General features: G+C 35.6%; 1 protein-coding gene across 1 annotated transcript; it reads left to right on the top strand.

Moving 5' to 3' along the window:
- The first annotated feature begins 306 nt into the window (after window positions 1–306).
- LOC124536401 lies at window positions 307–10,754 on the top strand. Its single transcript, XM_047112932.1, has 5 exons — window positions 307–727; window positions 1,302–2,731; window positions 2,824–3,724; window positions 9,164–9,541; window positions 10,705–10,754. The coding sequence occupies exons 1-5, from the start codon at window positions 307–309 to the stop codon at window positions 10,752–10,754; spliced, it is 3,180 nt and encodes a 1,059-aa protein (XP_046968888.1).
- The last annotated feature ends 10,965 nt before the right edge of the window (window positions 10,755–21,719 follow it).

Below are 21,719 nucleotides of genomic sequence, written 5' to 3' on the forward strand. Positions count from 1 at the left end.
GTTTCGGGCTCTACGGTGAAAGACGACGAATTGCATCAAAGGTTTGAGGCCCTCTCGCAACATCTGGTGAGTTACATCCAAAATATTATGCAACCGGGTGCTGCGCAAACACCTAGGGCAGTAATACCCTCACAACCTGCATTAGAGGAATGATCGACACCTTTTCTCGTTAAACCTATTCCTGACAGTCGCGGCGGTGACCTACCCGCAAATATTAATAAGTTAGTGGTAGGTGATATAGCGAAGTTGGATCTTACTATCAAAGAACCCACAATTGCAAGAGCCAATAACGAACGCGTTGCTAAAATGATGTCGGTGCAACGTTTGGATTCTGAAGACTGGAACTCTGTGCGCTATATCGAAACTCAAAAGAAGTACGTCGCGTTCCCGGGCTTCATGGAACTAAAAGTGAACGAGGAATTGCGAAAGTTTGATGATCCTAAGGCTCCATTGCGATGGTTTCAAATGGAGCGGAGTTTTGCAGCGTTGTCCAATGCTGTTATGGCTCAAAATGAGTCCGTAAATCAAGCTTTACAATCTCTCATTGATTGGTCGGCGGTAAACCAATCTCAGCTCTCTCCGTCATCCAGTTATGAGAAACTGAAAGAACTTTTCGGAACCGATTCGCCCTATAAAAGCGTAACACACGATATTTTTCAAATAATTTGCAGAAAACGTGCAGAGGTGTTGGAACTTCGTCGTCGTGCTATTGTCAAGGCTATTAAAGGTACGTACGTTCGAGAAGACATAGAGAAAATACCTCCCTCGGCCGAATATATGTTCAACCCTCAGGCTTTATCTGCGTATGTGCAAAAAATAGGGGGGGTGGACAAACTACACAAACAATATGCCGCATCAAAAACTTCTACGGTTTCTCGGCCTGTGTCCCCTAGCCCGTCAACGTCTAAAGACAATTTGAATTTTCGTATTCGCCCTGCAAAGCCGGGAACCAATACAACCTTTAAAAAAGATAGAAAAGACTTCAGTGCTCATCGCAACCAAATCAATTCTAGCTCAAGTCAAAAGGGAGGACATAAAAACCACAAGCAAAGTAAACAAAACTTTAAAAGTAAATGACTCGAGTGGTTTTACGGGGGGGTGTCTAAGGCTCTTTCAAAAGAATTGAGCCGCCTTGAATCCTCCACAGGCTATATTAAAAATGGTATCTGGTGCCCGCATTCCTTTCAACCAAGCGCCACCATTAATTCTTCCAACAAAAGAAGTTTTGAAGGAATACCAGACTCCAAAATCGACGTTAATGTCAATCGAGTTACAGAAGATGATTCAAACTCGTGTTCTAGAGCCTGCACCCCCTACCCCAAGTTTCATTTCCCCGTTGTTCATCATAACAAAGAGCAATGGAAAAAATCGAGTAATTTTCAATCTGAAAGCCCTAAATCGATACCTGACACCAAAACATTTCAACTTGATAAATCACCATCAGACCCCCAACTTCCTTCAATCAGGAGACTGGATGGCCAAGCTAGATCTCAGCCAAGCCTATTACCACTTGCCTATCAAAGTACAGCACAGGCGCTACTTACGCATCAGCTACGAAGGCAAATTGTGGCAGATGACTTGCCTCCCGTTCGGCATAGCGGCGGCACCAAAAATGTTCGCATCCCTGACGAACTGGACTGCAGAAATGCTTCTAAAGCAAGGACTCCGTCTAATTGTCTACCTGGACGACTACCTCCTAGCTCATCAGTCCAGAGAACAGCTGGAAGCCCAAGTAAAAATTGCTATCAAATTCCTAACCAGTCTCGGATGGTATGTCAACTTGGAAAAATCCATCCTCACTCCGACGAGGTCAATAGAATTTCTGGGTATAAATTGGGACACACAAATCAACACCAAGTCCCTTCCCCAAGAAAAGGTCTCAAAAGTGGGTCAGTACATTCAAGCTCGGCTTGCAACTGGCAATTGGACCCTCAAGCAGGCTCAACGCCTCTTAGGGTATCTCAACTTTGCAACCTTCATCACCCACCGGGGAAAGTTGCATTGCCGAACTCTGCAACGCCATAGCAACAAGCTTCGTCTGAACCCTCGAGCCCCAATGAAGTTCTCGGAGGAAGTCTATCAAGATTTGGAATGGTGGTTGGACAACATACATCAAGTGACTCCAATCCATCACGAGATGATGACAACGAATTACATCGTTACGGACGCATCCGATATACAATGGGGAGCTCTAGTCAACAACAAGAGATTACAGGGTGCTTGGACTCGGCAACAGCAAAGTTGGCATTGCAACATGAAAGAAATGTATGCAGTGATCGCTGCAATATCAGCCGAAATAAAGGATTTGAAAGACTCGACTGTGATCCTGCAGAGCGACAACCGGACTGTTATAGCCTTCATAAGAAACGAAGGCGGAACCAGGTCAGGGCCTCTCTTAGAGCTGACCAAAGTTCTGCTGACGTTAGTGGACAGCCTCAACATTATACTCCTCCCACACCACCTCCCGGGAGTTTACAATGCGGAAGCCGACCACCTCTCGCGCAAGCGCGTCGCTCCCGAGTGGCATCTATTGCCCGAGGCTACAAAAAAGATTTTCGGCGTTTGGGGAACACCCGTAATCGACCTATTTGCGTCAAATCTCGCACATGTTGTTCCAACATATGTCTCATTAGACTTGGCAGACTCGAACGCTTGCTTTCACGAGGCTTTCAGCAGGAACTGGCATTACGATCTGGCCTGGATTTTCTGCCCACCCAGCCTCCTGCCTCGAGTGCTCCATCATCTCAACTCAGCATCAGGCAGATTTATAATAATAACGCCCAAGTGGAAGAAACCATTTTGGCGCCCAGACCTCAAAAACAGGTCACTGACTCGACCGAGGAAGATTCAGGACTTGGAAACAAATCTCATAGACACATCCACGGGGCGTCCACCGGCTCAAGTGGACAGACTGAACCTGGAAGCTTGGCTCATTTTGGGTGGGATTCGTTGACCCACAACTGGTCTGTGGAAGAGAGACAGCTTTTGTCATCCTGCTGGCGCGGTTCCACACTTAAAACTTACATCCCGATATGGACGAAGTGGTCGCGCTGGTGTAAAAGCAGTGGCATCGATCTGCGTATGCCCACGCCAGCCGAGGTCGCACGCTACTTAGCTCACCTACACATAAAAGATAATTTAGCTTATCGTACCATATTAGTGCATAAGAGCGCAATATCAACAATCTGTGAGACTATCTCCACCGCGAAGATTTCCTCCAGCCACATAGTCAAGCACGTGCTAAAAGCTATCTCCATAGCAAAACCTCCTGCGCCCAAGATCCCTATTTGGGATGCAAGAATAGTCATCAGGCATCTAAAACTCGTTAACCCAGATCCTACTAGCCTTTACGAGGTTTCGAAACACACCGCCACGCTTTTGTTGTTAGCATCGGGGCGTAGGGTGCACGATCTGACCCTTTTACATTGTGATGCAAATCATTTCGTGGACAATTCAGACTCAATCACTCTAACACCTTCGTTTGGGTCGAAAACAGATTCCAGATCACATTGTCAATCAGACTGGATACTCTCAGCTGCACCTGAAAGAAATATTGATCCGGTATTTTGGGTAAGAACTCTAAAAGAAATATCAGGAAGCTCGAGAGGGTCTATATCAAATCTTTTTATTACTACTAGAGGCGTCGTGAAGCCAGCCACACCGACTATAATTGGTGGCTGGGTAAAGAAAGTTTTATCTGAAGCTGGCATCCAAGCTTCACCAGGTAGCTTCAGATCGGCGGTTTCATCCTTGAACTGGCTGGAAAAGTATAATATTAATGATATTCTAAATAAAGCTAATTGGCAACACGAAAGTACATTTAGAAAATTCTATTGTAAACCAATTCAATCCGCCATGATTGTAGATTCAGAAAAATCCTTATCCCGATTTTTCTCTTCTAATTAATCACTTACTAATTCACTGATTATTATTAACTTAATTCTTTAACTTTGTTCAATTGAGTGTAAATTTAATTTTTCTTTGTAATCATACATTATATTTTTAATATAAGCAACCATTATCACATTGTTGCGTTGTTTATTTTTTAATAAAATTTCATCCACAAGCCACCAGGAGATAACAAACAAGTCTCTCATAATGGACTTCAGACGTCAAACGGAACACATAATATACAAATTTTACCTAAAAAATAAAATTTTTATTATGTTTCCTGGGACGTCTGAAGTCCAGGTGATGTCTTCCTGGTGAGCCATCCTCATTATGAACTCCCAATGACGAAAAAATATGGCGGCTTGTGGAACGAAACATCGCTAAGAAAGTTGAGGGCGCCACTGAGCAGTCATTTTTGGAGGGAAATCGGAGACATCTGGCGGCTAGCGGCGGAACAAGTACAATGTACTCCCATAATGGACTTCAGACGTCCCAGGAAACATAATAAAAATTTTATTTTTTAGGTAAAATTTGTATATTATTTCATAATTAAAACATTAAATGCAATCTCAGCTCGACGCAATATCATTCATTCATTTAATATGATCTCATTAATTTTATTTTATAATGTCATGTAATTTTAATAAGAACCCTTTATATTGGATAAAATAATGATTTATTTTATTCAACAAAAGAGCTAAATAAGAACTAGCCTGTTGAACTTCACTTCACCTTCTAAATTTTGTTGTGGCCTTCTCTTTTTAACAGTCACAGATAGTTCACAACAAAAATTAAAAAATTAAAATAAATTTTATTCTGCACTTTTGAATCGTCATTTTACAATAAAGTGAAGCTACTACCGGTTCGGAAAGTATTCTACCGAGAAGAACCGGCAAGAGACTCAGTAGTTACTCTTTTTCAACATTTAAAAAATACAAAGTCAAGATAGTCAAATAAAATTATTTAAATGAATATATTCTGTTTGGAAGTCAATACGTACTAACTTCACATTGTTTTATCATCTATAAAATATTATATCGAATAATATGCCTTTTTAACCAATTTATTTTTAAACGATTTGAAATTACGAAACGGCAAAGTTAAAAATGTCTGGTAAAACACTTTATTATTGACAATCGCACTTTATTTTAGGATCTTAGGTATTAAATTATAATTTATTTACATTTACTAATTTTATATTGCAATTATTAATAGCACCTTTCTTTTTCGATATCAAGCAAACGAATGTATGCGTTTCCGTTTTTCATTATAAGTTCAATATCGAGTCAAAATAAAAACCGTATTATTTCTCAAAGAAAATATTTTAAACTAAGCGGAAATAATTAATTGACATGTTAAAATATTTGTAGGACATTCTTTTGTGATTTATTTAAATATTGTATTTGACGGAGTAGCTTACTCTTGCCGACATTGTTTTTAAAAAACATGACGTCAGCTTTGCTGTCATCACGAATGTCAGGTTAGGTCTCTATCCATCCTAGAAGGTATGAAATTAAACTCAGGAAATAATCCTCTTTGATTTATTCCAAACTGAGGAGGTCCAATCGTTCCGACGGCTTGAAAAAGCCTGCCGATACCGCTAGGTGGTCGGCGTCTTATGACAAAAATGCGTGGGTAGACTATTCACTCAATATAACACCTTTTAATGGGCCCTAAAATATTTTGGACTAATTTAACATTTCAGAATTCATTAAATATTGTTAATTTAATATTCAAACAGTTTTAAATTATTAAAATTATCATTCCTGTAAACGTCTTTTCCTTAAACACGTGGTTTCGCGATGGCATTTAATTGCGCTCTATAAAAACAATGTAATATATAAAATGTGTAACAATTTGAAGTGGGTGAATTGTGAAATACAATAGCTTAATTATACTATACCTTCGTAAATTCTCGCTTTTCTTTTTATATAAGTATTTTATCCACTAATTACAAAAAAACGTCACCTCATATAAAGGTATTCATTTCACCTAACTCAATTTTGACACAAGTGAGTCTGTGTGTTATAAATCTACCAAGTCATATTTAAAATATAAAACTGTTTAATTTGAAAATCTAAAATAAAAATGTACAGGAAAATTCAAACAGCAAATTCAAATCTCACAGGAGTTAAGCAAAAACCTAGCCTTAAAAAACTGTATAGCTCTCAGTTTAAATATTTTAATGTAAACGTTTATTATATACAAAAATTTGAATTGAAACAAACGTTGAAATTCAAAGCATAGCCAATGGTTTTAGTATATACAAATAAATTTGCTTTGATATCATTAGACCAATGATTGCTTCGTCTAATGTCTAATGACCTTCAAGAAAAGATCGTATTCCTTCCTTAAAGGCCGGCCCCCTGGTGCTGCAGATGTCTATGGGCGATGGTAGTCACTTTTCATCAGGTGAGCCTCCTGTTTGTTTGCCCCCTGTAACATAAAAAAAGATCCCGAAGACTTGAGAACAAACTTCGAAGTGGTTTATTAATCTACTATTTGTCTAGAAGTGCTCTGTATCAGATCGAAGTTGATGTTAGAAGAGATACTTCTATGCCTCGAACAGTAGTATTCTCTCCATTTAAATTGGGTCACCTGTATAGTCGATAATGTCAACTGTGATCAAAATCGGTCAGTAGGACGTAATCTACAAAAAGCCTTATACAGGATGTATATAATCCTGCCAAGTGTAATCTTTCATTCACTCTTGCCAAAAAACATTTTTTCGAATCGGGAAAAACATGTTTGCGAAAACAGCCTGAATGGTGTTATTGCCTACAGATTAAAGTGGGTCCGCACGAATAATTAATAACTCCATTTACGTTATTAAGATTGTCTTGTCATAAGTCAGAGTTTAACAGCATTTATATAAATTTGCTTCCTTATATATTTCAACTGTCGAAAAATTGAGAACAGTAACATACTTAAAACATTTTTACGCATTATGCTTCGATACATAGTTTATCGAAGTATATTAAAATTAAATTATAAAAACTCTTAACCTCACTGAAATATTATGAACCTTCTTGGTGGTAGGGCTATTTAAGCCCGTCTAGGAAGGCACCACACACTCATCAGTTTTTCTACCGCTAAATAACAGTAGTCAGTATTGTTGTGTTCCGGTTTAAAGGGTGAGTGAGCCAGTGTAACTACAGGCACAAGGGACATAACATCTTAGTTTCCATGGTTGGTGGCGCATTGACGATGTAAGGAATAGTTAATATTTCTTACAGCGTCATTGTCCATGGGTGATGGTGACCACTTACCATCAGGTGGTCCATATGCTCGTCCGTCAACCTATACCATAAAAAAATCCAGGCAAGCACCACTATATATGTATGTGCTTAATTTGTGTTTATAATTCATCTCGTACTCCGCCGTGAAGGAAAACATCGCGAGGAAACCAGTATGTGTCTAATTTCATCGAAATTCTACCACATGTGCATTCCACCAACCCGCATTGGAAGAGCGTAGTGGAATATGTTCCAAACCCTCTCCTTAATGGCTGATGACACCTTAGACCAGCAGTGGGAAATTTACGGGCTGTTACTTTACTTTACTTTACGTGAAATGAAATTAGTGACATAATTTTTTTATAAATTATTTATAATAATAAATAATAAATATGAGACAACATCACATACATTACTCTGATCCCAATGTAAGTAGCTGAAGCACTTGTGTTATGGAAATCAGAAGTAACGACGGTACCACAAACACCCAGACCCAAGACAACATAGAAAACTAATGGTAATCTACATCGACTCGGCCGGGAATCGAACCCGGGACCTCAGAGTGGCGTACCCATGAAAACCGGTGTACACACCACTCGACCATGGAGGTCGATAAAAGTATAGTTAATATTTCTTACGTGAAATGAGATAGGATAGCAAAATAAAAACTTTTTTAAATTTTCGGTACAAGTATGATTTCAAAGAAATAATTCTATTTCAACTATAACGACAACTACAATATTCTGTCTGTTAAATATAATCTGACCACAGAAAAACACGTGTTTTATATTAAAATGTAAATATGTTAATATTATGCAAATGACCAACTTTAGCGGTCTTTTTGAGACTTGCAGTGTTGATAAAATTTACATTTCGTTTTACGAATGCATTTCGCTTGCGTATTTTGTACATTTTATATTTAATGCTTAATCATTTTAAATTGAAAATAAATGTTGCAAAATTTAATATTATTGCGTTGGATTGAACGTAATTATGAAATCACGAAACATAATCAACTTGTACGTGATTATATTTTGTTTATATTATTAACTCATTATCAAAAGACTACAATAAATAATCCAATATATAGAGTAAAGACAAAAGTAAAAATAAAATAGTGGACTATTAACATTCCATTGATTTTTCTGAGAGAAAGGTCATCTTGTGCTGATGATGTAACTAATTTCAACACCATGTATCAATGTTGGTTGGTGGATAGAAGAGATTTATTTCATGAACAGAAGACTTTTCAAGCTTAATTATAAACACAATAATTAGCGACATGAAAAGTATTGATGTTTTTATGTCGTTTAGGCTCTTTTGCTTATTGACATTTTTTACATTGACACTTTGTCATTTTGGGTTTAAATAATCTTTCTAAAAATGTTTATATAAGCTGCCCAGAAAAATAAGAAAAGTGATATCTTAAATCAAAAAAGAAATTGATAAATAAGACACTAAAAATAATATTTTATTCATGATATGATCTGTTGGTAATACTTATATAATATTAATTGTATTTTATTCAAATATTTTGTACAAAAATTATGGGAAGGAGTAACTACTCAGTTTATTGCCGGTTCTTCTAAGTAGAATTTATTTTCCCAATTGGAGGTAGTTTTACATTTCATTTAATGTAACATGACGGTTCAAAAATTATTTTATCAGGCTAATTGAATAAAGAGTATTTTGATTATGAACAGTCAGATGAAGTTTAAAATGAATATAAAAAATATTTAGAACTTTATCATATTATAAAATGATCTCAGAAAATATTAAACTTTGTTTTGACAAGGTTTGTTATTTCCTAAAAAGAATAAAGTAAGCATTAAGAACTATGTCTAATTCAGCAAATATCTTTCACAGGTAACAAAGATGAACGAACGCGGGGACTGTATCAAACGTTTAAATAAATAGAATGACTGTAAAGAATGCAATGCCCACTCAAAAGCAATGCCAAGCCGTCATCACCAAACGCTTCAAGAATCCGACCAAATTCAAGATGAACAGATATCGAACAAACATTATCGTTATAGTGATCATTCTCGCGTCGCTGCCTTATAGCTCAACCCTTAACTTACCCAGCGGAGATCCTGCTCCGGGTCGCTCACCAGGACCACCTCTAGAAACTTTCAAAGAGAACCTAGACACAAAACTAAAACTAGAGACTAATATAGAAGTGCCGGTTGACGAAGCTATTTACGACGAAGTCACGACGATCGACGAGATTTCGACAACAGTGAGTGAGTCAAGTGTCAGTGAACGAACAGTGGACGACGCTTGTGGGTACGCGAGGATTCCGAGTGACAGTGATGACATTGTGACGTTGAGTGAACGAAACAGTGACGTCAATCTGACGATAAGTCATTCGATCTTTGAAACGGCTGAGCTGGTGAAAGGAGTGATATACGACGGTAAGTTTATATTCATAGTTGAAAAAACACTTATTTCAAATCTTATATAAGCAGTGGTTGTTCATAAGGATTCATTAGTTCTTTACGGATCTTCAACGGCTAAGCATTTCTTTTTGACCACTTCCGTGGTCGATTGGTGTGTACACCGGTTTTCATTTGATACGCAACTCGGAGGTCCCGGGTTCGATTCCCGGCCGAGTCGATGTAGATTACCATTAGTTTTCTATGTTGTCTTGGGTCTGGGTGTTTGTGGTACCGTCGTTACTTCTGATTTTCTATAACACAAGTGCTTTAGCTACTTACATTGGGATCAGAGTAATGTATGTGATGTCGTCTCATATTTATTACAAATATATTTATTACATATTTCTATTTAGATTAGCTATTACATACAAATAGAATGATGGCACAGTTTTACAAGATATGAATCTTGTATAAATTTACAGCTTTAAATCTGAGAAAAGGATAACTGAACTCATGTCCTTAATTTGTATTTCAAATTCATTATGAGTTTGGTAGTGAAGAAAAACATTGTGTTGAAATATTCTCCTTAAAAGAGATAAAGGCTTTTTATTTTACTTTTTACTACAAAACTTAAACTATTACAATCTATAATTTGCTAAAATAACACTTTAAAGAATACATTTTTTATAGATTTAATTAATTAAATATAAAACGATGGATATAAAAATATAAGTGAATAATCACATCAATTCCCAGTATAGAATTGAAAAGAAAATATATTTAATTGAACGATATTAAAATAACATTGTAGATATTTTAACGAGTTTTCGATTATATCGAAGTAATTGCATCATGAAAGCTTTTAATTGAAACAAATGAAGTGCATAATGTAATATAAAATATTGAAGCGGTGTTTTAAAATATAACTCTTTGTTGATTTATTTTCGAAAAAAACCTACGGGTTTATTCCTTAAGAACGAATTCGAAGACCAATAAACATATGATTTAGATTTCGATTTTATTGTAATATCTTGGTCGAATTCATACAATCATAAATCAAATTTGACAACAATATTAAATATAATAAATAAATATTGAACATCACAAACATTGCTGATCCCAATGTAAGCAGCTAAAGCACTTGTGTTATGGAAAATCAGAATCCAAGTCAACATAGAGGACTAATGTTCTTTTTCTAGTCGACTCGGCCGGGAATCGAATCCGCAACCTGGGAGTGGAGTACCCATGAAAACCGGTGTACACACAACTCGACCACGGAGATCGTCGATCTGATAAAGAAATTAATAGGAAAAATGTAGAAAGTGTATTGATTCCAATTAATACTATACATATTCAAACGGTACATCGTTTGCAAAACGTTACGTCAAAGCTTAACTTTACTAGGTGGTAGGGCTTTGTGCAAGCCCGCCTGGGTAGGTAGCACCCACTCATCAGATATTCTACCGCTAAACAACAGTACGCAGTATTGTTGTGTTCCAGTTTGGATGGTGAGCGAGCCAGTTTAACTACAGGCACAAGGGACAGCTATGTCCCTTGTGCCACTAAGATGTGCAACTAAGATGCTAATCTTAGTTCCCAAGGTTGGTGGCGCATTGACGATGTAAGGAATAGTTAATATTTCTTACAGCGTCATTGCCTATGGGTGATGGTGACCACTTACCATCAGGTGGCCCATATGCTCGTCCACCTACCTACAACAAAAAAAATGTTTATATGTATTCCGGTATACCGGGGCGTACTCAGCGTCCAGGGTACCGGGGAGTACACACATATCACACACGCACGCACTTGTCTGTGGGTGATGGTGACCACTTACCATTAGGTGGCCCATATGCTCGTCCGCCAACCTATTAAACATTAAAACGTATTTTAATGTTTTTTAAGTGCAGTTTATACATTTTAGATATTGATGGTAACATTATAATAGTAATAGCCTGTAAATTCCCCACTGCTGGGCTAAGACCTCTTCTCCCTTTGAGGGGAAGATTAGGAGCATACTCCACCACGTTGCTCCAATGCAGGTTGGTGAATGTGGCAGAATTTGGTTGAAATTTTGGTATGAAGCAAGCTTCAATCTCAAGTAAGAACATAAGCTACTTACGGCTGACATACTTTACATATAATTAGAAGTACGATGGAACGGTAAATCTCGACCAAAAAGACAACAATTTCTCTTGATTTAAACATTCTTATCAGACATTAGACCGACGTGACCAATGGATAGATCAATCAAATCAAAATATACTTTATAGTCTGTATAATCATGTATTGAATAACATGCATTCTTTACTAATGTATTTTTTCCAAATGATTTGGTTTTATGAAAAGGCAAAGTTAAAAAAATCAATGGAATTTTATTATAGAAACAGATACTTTGCCCCAAGCAGGATTTATTTACTTTTCGAAGTCAGAAACTTGGTTTTATAAGCTTATCCTTACTGCTTATATGCATACAATGATTATCACAGATTTTTATCAAATTGATCAATGTTACTATGAATATAGGAACTCTGTCCGACTGTATGTTACAATCTAACGACTAAACCATTTAACCGAATTATTGGTGTTAAGGCTTGGTGCCGCCAATCAGCAGTACTCAGTATTTTTGTGTTCTAGTTTGAACGGTGGGTGAACTACTGTAACTACAGGCACAAGTGACATAACAACTTTGTTCCCAAGGAATGTATTAGCGATGTAAGAAATGGTACCATTGTCTATAGGCGGTGGTGACCACTCATCATAGACACACTATAGGTGGTCTTTCTCATCCATCCAAATATACCATAAACAAAAATAAATTCTATTGATATGTTACTTTTCTATGTCTAAAATCTATGAAATTTTACCCCCTAAAAACACAGGTGAAGCCGCAATCGAAAGTCATATTCACTATAAATAACATAGATGTATTACGTAAGTATTAAATACAAACAAATAGCAACATGCAACAAATTTCTCGCGCCAAGTTTCTTGTAACGAGGTATTGCCAGGAAGTTTTAGAGAAGCCAAGTCATTAACTTCCGAATAAATATTAAAACAACGCTTTAGCAGAGTCGACAGATTTATGTTATCGGTTTTTATTTATTTTAAATCTTGTTCGAAAATATTTTATGCCAGCATTCAATTGTTTTCACAGAGAATATTTATCTTTCGTATTCAATAAGAATGCATGAATATCTCAGAAGAAAATGTTAAAGTTCGATGAAGATTATAATTTGAAGGTCGAATTTGAGTTTAAAGTTCTAAAATGAAAAGTTATGATATCGCAAAAAGAGGTTTCATTTCGATTTACGTAATTGATCTTTTCAAAAGTTACACTCCTGACACTTGATGAATCAGTGGTAGGTTGAAAAAAAAAACAATTCGAACAGCACTTTCATAGTGTCACACACACACACACACAAAGTGACGGGACAATGAGTCAGTTTGATGGTCACGACAGATTATATATTATTATATAACGCGTTCGATTCCCAGCCGAGTCGACGTAGAAAAGGTTATTAGACACACGTGCAAACAAAAAGTAAATAACAGTAATAAATTATACAAAAATAAAATGAAATATTTACCTATATTAGTTAATTTAACCTAGTATTTGTTAGCTTAACATGTTAGTCTCAATTTGACCTGTTGACTTCGAACTCTGAAACTGCTTCACCAATTATGCAATTCGTAATTGTATCGTCGAAATCACGATACGTTTTCAATTATACTGATTGCATTTTTACAGCGAATTCCCTGTTTGCATGTACATTTCACGACATAGAACCTTAACGCCGAATCCGATTTGTATTTAATTTTAAAGTCTCTTATATTTTATTCTTAGTGGCTTTCTACGAGCTTGTTTACGTAATCATATTATTGTACCGCTAAACAGTAATTATAATTATAAACAACAAACAATACTTAATTATTGTTGAGTTCAACTTTGAAGGATGAGTAAGCCAGTACATAAAGTTACTAATGAGTTTCTTGCTGTTTCTTTTCAGTAGAATCTACAATCCGAATCGGTAGCTTCACTAAATATAGATATTTTGAAATGAATAATCAAAAGCCTACTTGAATATAGTTTTATATTTTTTACATATAAGGATAATGACATCTCAGTTCTCCAGGTTGGTGGTGTATTGGCGATGTAAGGAATGGTTAATATTTCTTAAAGCACCAAAGTCAATCCGTGACGTAACTAATCACCACGGATGGCATATCTGCACTTCTATAAAAAACTTAGGTACCTCAACGAAATTACGTTTTATTTAAGAAACAATCGTTTTTTGTTCATGTTTGTTTGTCATATGATCTTAACCTTAGGCGCGTAACCTTGGATGCTCTTAAATTTGTAATAGTAAAGTAAAGTAACAGCCTATAAATTACCCACTGCAGGGTTAAGGCCTCCTCTTCCATTAAGGTGAGGGTTTGGAACATATTCCACCACGCTGTTCCAATGTGGGTTGGTAGAATGCAAATGTGGCAGAATTTCGATGAAATTAGACACATGCATGTTTCTTCGATGTTTTCCTTCACCGCCGAGCACGAGATGAATTATAAACACAAATTAAGCACATATGTATAGTGGTGCTTGCCTGGGTTTGAAATCGAAATCATCGATTAATATGCACGCGTTCTAACCACTGGGCCGTCTCAGCTCATTTTTATATCATTCAGATGAAACTCGAAAGATTTTAACTTTAAACTATGCCAGATTCTTAAATTTGTAGTGAGGGGCTATTTTACTGGACCTCATGCCATTACTCCCTATCTGCTCTGAGGTTACCTTTAATCAGCATCTCCCGTTTGATATTAACTGGTTGTCAACGTCGACGTCGCATTCCAAAGGGAATTATTAATTAAGCTCAAATCTCAGCGAGTCGGTAATTTGACTATTGTACTAATGCAATATTCATAGCTCGCTACATAATAATTAGTGTTCATTGATGTATCGTTCGTGTTGGTTTGTCTATAATTACAGAGATAATGGGTGTGGAATAGAACCCTGTCAAAGTATCTGGTAATCGTCTCTATATAGATGCAAATATCTGCTGAGTAAACTATCAAAATCAAAATCAAAACATGCTTTATTTGAGTAGGCTTTTACAAGTACTTTTTAATCTTTATTTTACAGAACTGTATGAAACGTAGAGTTACAACTAGTTCGGAATGGAGATTCTACCGACAAGTGTGTCAGTTATAAACAATCTATATAAATGTTATAATTGTGAAAGTAACTCTGTCTGTCTATTTATTGCTCCTTCACGACCAAACCGCTGAAACGAATTTGATGAAATCTGGTATGAAATAAACTTGAACTCCAAGAAATGCCATAGGCTACTTTCTTTGTCTGATCTGTCTTTATCTGTCTGAAATTCAACAAGTGCTAGCTCCACGTTTTTCTATCATCTATATAATCTTGTTTTGAGTTGTCAATGACATTACTCGTATATTTGATCTTGACGGTTGGTAAAAACCCGATATGAGATCGGGTAGCATAGGAGTCAGATCCGTGATTTTTTCAAAGATACGCGATCGTGTAATTCTGTTACATTTTGAATTTCACTTTACAAGACTGCCTTGATTGAATACTGCAGTAATACTTGATCATGATCATAATATTCATGGTCACAACTTAATGGTGGATTAATGCTTCACTACGTTATGATATTTGATGAAGGTTAAAACAAAATAAACAATTTCATTAGAGCTAAAACGAAATTGAAACTATACCATAACTTAAAAATATAAACGTCAGAGATAATGATTTTACACAGGTAAACGTCCTCATTTATTGAATGACAAAAAAAAAAACCTGAAGGAAGGCTTATTTCGTACAAATTATATTTAATATTCGTACATGTCTCAGTAAAATGGTTCATGGTGTAACCGCACATTACGAATTTAAGCATCGCGACAGCATTTCACCAATATTAATAATTTATTTATTTTAATATTCGAGACCACATTAAAATTTGTAGCCATACAAAATTATCTTATAATCATTTCATATTTGATTGATTATTATCGATTGTTGACGAGATCTCCAATTATCAACAATCAATCCATCAAACTTCTTGTCAATCCTGCTCTGACGAAACCCTCATGATAGCCATGAATTTGGCAATGAAAAGGGTTTTGAAGGAATAGGTTGGCGGACGAGCATATAGGCCACCTGATGATAAGTGGTCACCATTACCTATGGGTAATGACGTCGATAATTGTCTATCGACAATGACGCTGTAAGAAATATTAAGTATTCCTTACATCGTCAATGCGCCATCAGCCTTGGAAACTAAGATGTTATGTCCCATATGCCTGTAGTTACAATGGCTCATTCACCCGTCAAACCGGAACACAATATTGAGTACTATTGTTTGTCAGTATAATAATTGATAAATGGGTGTTACCTACCTAGACGGGCTTGTACGAAGCCCTAACACCAAGTGGTTTCAAACGTGTTTTAAAATCTCTCATAGTTTGGTTCACCATGAGATTTCCAAAGAACAAATTGAAATAGCCTTGTTGGTCTATATCAACCAAACCGCTACGGGATTAATATAAGGCTATAGATTTTGAGGTTCTAGGTTCAAACCAGAAGTCTGGCTGATAAAGATTCATACAGTTGTTCATGAAAAATTTTCAATAACAGCGCGACTTCAGAAATTCGTGCGTGCCTCGTATAACACGTAAAGCAGTTGGTTCTGTGCCTGAACTTTTTCTGTTCGAGTTGGATTCGTCGTTTCATTGGATTATGGTAGTAATGGTATAGTGACTTGTATGCGGTTGGAATCCATTTTAGTCTGCGTAGTTGCTTTGTGTCCCATAAGGTTGAACGACATCTACGCATAAAATAAAATTGCAGTGTCTGTTTGTCTGTTTTTTTACTAAATGTATATACGGTACATATACCAAAATATATATTTTTTAATTTTTGTATGTCTCTCTCTCTCTCTATTCCGGCTAATCTCTGGAACAGCTAAACTAATTTTCTCGGGACTTTCTTTGGCAGATAGGTGATGTAATAAGGAATAACTCAGGCAACAATTTTAGAATTAGTGTTAAGTTAAAACTTCCATGAAGTCACGGGCACAGCTTATCAATAAAATAGTAACAATAATTGGATCAGACTCTACCAATTCTAACCAGTCTATTTAAACACATAGCTTACGCGGGATAATTACTATGAAACTAAACACATAGTATTGGATGATTCTCGGTTTCAAAACATTTGGTAACATTGTGCTGATCCTATCAATTCAACCTTCATTAACTCTATCCTTTATCGGTAATCCTGGTCTATCTTATGATCGCCGGACGGCCATTAATTTAGGGCTTAATTTTAGATCTTGAAAGCCCTTGAAATGCATCCATACATGTAATGAGAGAAATTGGTAAATTAATGTTGTTATCTCGTACGTAAATGATTAATAGAATTAATTTCTTTAGTGGAATTAATCTTGATATTTGTATAATTACTTTAGTTTCAAATTTAACATATTTTCGTAGTTTTTGTAGGAGTTTTTTTAATGGAGAAACTGAGGGTGATATTTGTATCCACATTGAAATATTTTTTCTTTGAGGCACTTAATGTCAGTATTCCATAAAAAAAAACGCAACAACTTCTAAATAAAATGGAGCTACTGAGTTTCTTATCGGTTCTTCTCGGTAGAATCAATAGTATAATTGTAAATAAAAACATATTATACAGTTTTATTATTAATTCAAATAGCGTTCGTAATTTTCAATAGTTTAAAATCTTACGTAATCTATCTCAGATTACAATTTAATTGTATTCACGATTTTGCGGTCTTAGATACATATAGTTTTATAATAGTATGCACTAAATAACCAACCTCCTTAAATGACATTTGTAAGGAGGTTTTAATCGACCCTTCTTAATCTTTCGCCAGAATAACAAAACATCAAATAGGCCAAGAGTTTTCCGTGTTGTGACGAATTTAAAACTTTCCCTCGATCATGCGATTATCGTCACGAATACCAGTTAATTCTTTCCGCCCTCTACTTTACAAACTTATACTATTATATATCAATATATACTAATGGTGTAAGAAGTACTATAACTTACAACATTATACTTATTTTTCGATTTACGTTAATATTAACAATTCCTCGTGCCTGTAGTTACACTGGCTCACTCACTCTTTTAACAGGAACACAATAATACAAGGTACTGCTTTTTGGTGGTAGAATATTTGATGAGTGGGTTATACCAAAGCCAAACATGACGTCTCGGGTTCGATTCCCGGCCGCGTCGATGTAGAAAATTCATTATATTTCTATGTTGTCTTGGGCCTGGGTGTTTTTAGTACCGGCGTACTTCTGATTTTCCATAACACAAGTGCTTTAGCTACTTACATTGGGATCAGAGCAATGAGTGTGATGTTTTCCAATATTTAAAAAAGAAAAAAAAAACATATAAACAAAACACAATACAAACATAATTATACATACAAAGGTTTGTTGTTAACAAACAAATATATCAGTCTAAAAATTACGTCAAATCATTACAATTGAAGTCAGAAATATGTCATTCTGGCAGATTTCGGTCACGCGTCTAATCTCAGTGGAGAAAAGCTCATAATCCGTCGGGACAGCGATTCGATGCGACCGAAGAGAGACAAATTCAGGTGCAGGACAAACGTAATATCCGGGTTCCGTTGATCCAAGAATATCCTTAATATGGCTCGATGTCATTTCAGTGGGAGAGAGATAGCAAGAGCTTTTCATTTATTCTTTTAATACCTCAATCCTTAATATGGTTCTTTGTTATTTTAGAAAGAGATGGCGAGAGTTTCTCATTTACTCTTTTAATAAATCACCAGGTTTTATTTATTGGAATGTGTAAGATTATTTCGATTGTTTGAAATTGGAAATCTTTTTGAATCCCTTTTCTTATATCTCTTAACCGTCCAATTTAGGATGTAATTACGCGACGGGGTCTGTATTTAATTTTCGTTGATTGTTTCGTTATAACTTATAGGATGCAAATAGCAAAATAGCATGGTTTTCAACTTTTGTCTGTTTGTTTCGGCTAATCTCTGGAATGGCTTCACAGATTTTGACGGGACTTTCACTGGCAGATAGCTGATATAATAAGTAGTAACTTAGACTACAACAAATACTTTTTTGTCAAATTCAAACGCGCGGGATGTCGTGGGCACATCTAGTTTAATTTAATTTAATTTTTTTTAATAAATTTTTAAATATGAGACAACATCATATACATTACTCTGATCCCAATGTAAGTAGCTAAAGCACTTGTGTTATGGATAATCAGAAGTAACAACGGTAGCACAAACACCCAGACCCCAGACAACGTAGAAAACTAATGATAATCTACATCGACTCGGCCGGGAATCGAACCCGGGACCTCGGAGTGGCGTACCCATGAAAACCGGTGTACACACCACTCGACCACGGAGGTCGTCGAGTTTATGTATACACTTTAAGTATTTTATTATATAGCCTTCAAATTATTATTCTTAGATTATATAAGCGCCTATCACGGTTACCTCTTAGTTTTAAAATTTTATTTCAAGCTAGAAAGTAATAATATGACAAGTTATTGTCTATATTATATATTTATATGTATATTAACTGCCTATTTTATTAACCCCTGAAACTAAGTAAGTTTCGTACCCTTGGTCTCTAGAACCGCAACGTAAGTTCAAATTAAAACATTTGTGAAGCATAAATTTACGGAGAAAAATATTAAATGACGCCGAATTTATGTGGAAATAAAAAAAAAGGTTGATTGGTTTGTTGAGAGTTCAGAAAAACAAAGAATCGGAACTTACCTATTCAATGTAACCTTTATTACCAAAACTTTGCCTTAAGGTAAGTCACAATAAATTAACGTTTATTCTAGCGACAAAGTTTGTGTGAGTTCGCTGGATTAGTCTATTTTGAACGGATTGACGCTTACCAAAGTATTTTTTCAACCGAAAGTTTGATTTACGCACGATTTCACCGGAAAATTCATTCGCACCGTGTAATCGATTACTTTAGGTCATTTCAATATTAGTTTTATATAATATTACAAATCGAACTTTACTTAGTGGTAGGGTTTTGTGCAATCCCGTCTGGTATGTACCACCCACTCATCAGTTATTCTACCGCCAAATAACAGTACTCAGTTGTTGTGTTCCGGTTTTAAGGGTGAGTGAGCCAGTGTAACTACAGGCACAAGGGATGTAACATCTTAGTTCCCAAGGTTGGTGGCACATTGACGATGAAAGGAATAGTTAATATTTCTTACAGTGTCATCGTCTATGGGTGATGGTGACCACTTACCATTATATATATAGCCTATATGCTAGTCCGCCAACCTATACCATAAAAAAATCTAAATTCAAAATAAAAAAAAATCAAAATCAAATCAATTTTATTCAAGTAAACTTCACAATGAAGCGTTTTTGAATCGTCAAAAATTAAATACTACCACCGTATCGGAAAGCAGCTTCTATCGAGAAGAAACGGCAAGAAACTCGCCTAGTTGCTCTTTTTAATAAATAGATTTACAATGCTGTTGTAAATGTGCAATTTACAGTAAGTAGTGTCCTATGATGGAACCCAAGCCTAACTCCAGGCTTATTTTCTTTTCTTTCTAAAAAGTACTCTTTTAATGAATAATAAGATTTATTTATTATTCATTAAAAGAGAACTTTTAAAAAAATTTAGTTAAGTATTTGTTATAGGTAGTTGATAACAGAATGCTTTATTGGCAGTTTATGAGGATTCGGTTTTGAATTCCAGGTCAGACTGGTGAAGAATGAGTATTTATTGGATTTTTCTACCAAGGAGGTTTCAATAAACGGAACGGAATTAGTTATCATACTCTGTCTAGCACCTGAATCTTTATTGTAAAAAAGAGAATTCATTATACGTAAACTAATCTATAATGCATATATAACTAATATTATATTAATTAACTAATATTATATCAATTTAAATAATTGTATTAACTAACAGGACTTCGTATTTTTTTAATTGTTAAAAAAGAGTAACTACTGAGTTTCTTGCCGATTCTTCTAGGTAGAATCTACTTTCCGAACCGGTGGTCACTTAATTGTAAAATGACGATTCAAAAGTGCTTGTAAAAGCCTACTTGAATAAAGTTTATTTTGATTTGATTTTTGATTTTATAAATGCTAAAGTAACTTTGTCTGTTGGATTTTCACTGTCAAAACACTGAACCGAATTCGATGATATTGATATGAAAAAAGAACCATAAGGGAAAACATAGACTATAGAACTTTTTTTTTTTTGATACCTAAAACCAGATGACAGATCCCTAAAACGCAAGCACAGTCGCGAACAACAGCTAGTAATATATTTCACATAATGTCCATAGTAAATAAATACCTTCTTATTAATTTAATAAAGTTAAAATTATAACAAAATCATTAGCTATATTATATAATACTCAGATAAGTCAATCTTAATCAAAGCTTAAACCTAGTTACGTACTAACTTACTACACAACACTTACTGCACACACTTTATCGTTGAGATTAACTGCCGTAAATTGGATCAGTAAAGCTATTATGTAAGAACAAAGTTGAAACTCACTGAACACGATCGCGGAACGTCAGATAGTTATATGTGACATTAATATGTTATGTGACATTGATTCCAACAATGATTACGTTTAAAGGAAATACGTGTCAAAATTGCGTAGCAGCTTAAGTCTATATTCAACGTTTCAATAGTTCATAAGAAGCCAGTTCTTTTTGGGTGCATGGATAGAGCCGAGATGGCCCAGTCTTTAGAACGCGTAACGACGTTAACCGATGATTGCGGGTTCAAAGCCGGGCAAGCAACACTGAATATTCATGTACTTAATTTGTGTTTATAATTTAGATCGAGCTCGGCGGTGAAGGAAATCATCGTGTGGAAACCTGCATGTCTAATTATATAGGAATCTGCCACATGTGCATTCCACCAACCCGCATTGGAATAGCGTGGTGGAATATGTTCCAAACCTTCTCAAGTGGAGTGGAGGCCTAAGCCCAGCAGTGGGAAATTTACGGGTTGTTGTTAGATATTCTATTTATTGATTACATAACTAATACATATGTGAGGTTTCTTTAAGTACTTTCTGAGTTACTTGATAGTTATAAAGGTAATTGAAAAGAACCTACATTACAAATATGGAGTGGTTTCCATTTAATTCATTATG

This window comes from Vanessa cardui, chromosome 16 (assembly GCF_905220365.1).
Source record: "Vanessa cardui chromosome 16, ilVanCard2.1, whole genome shotgun sequence".
NCBI classification, from domain to species: domain Eukaryota; kingdom Metazoa; phylum Arthropoda; class Insecta; order Lepidoptera; family Nymphalidae; genus Vanessa; species Vanessa cardui.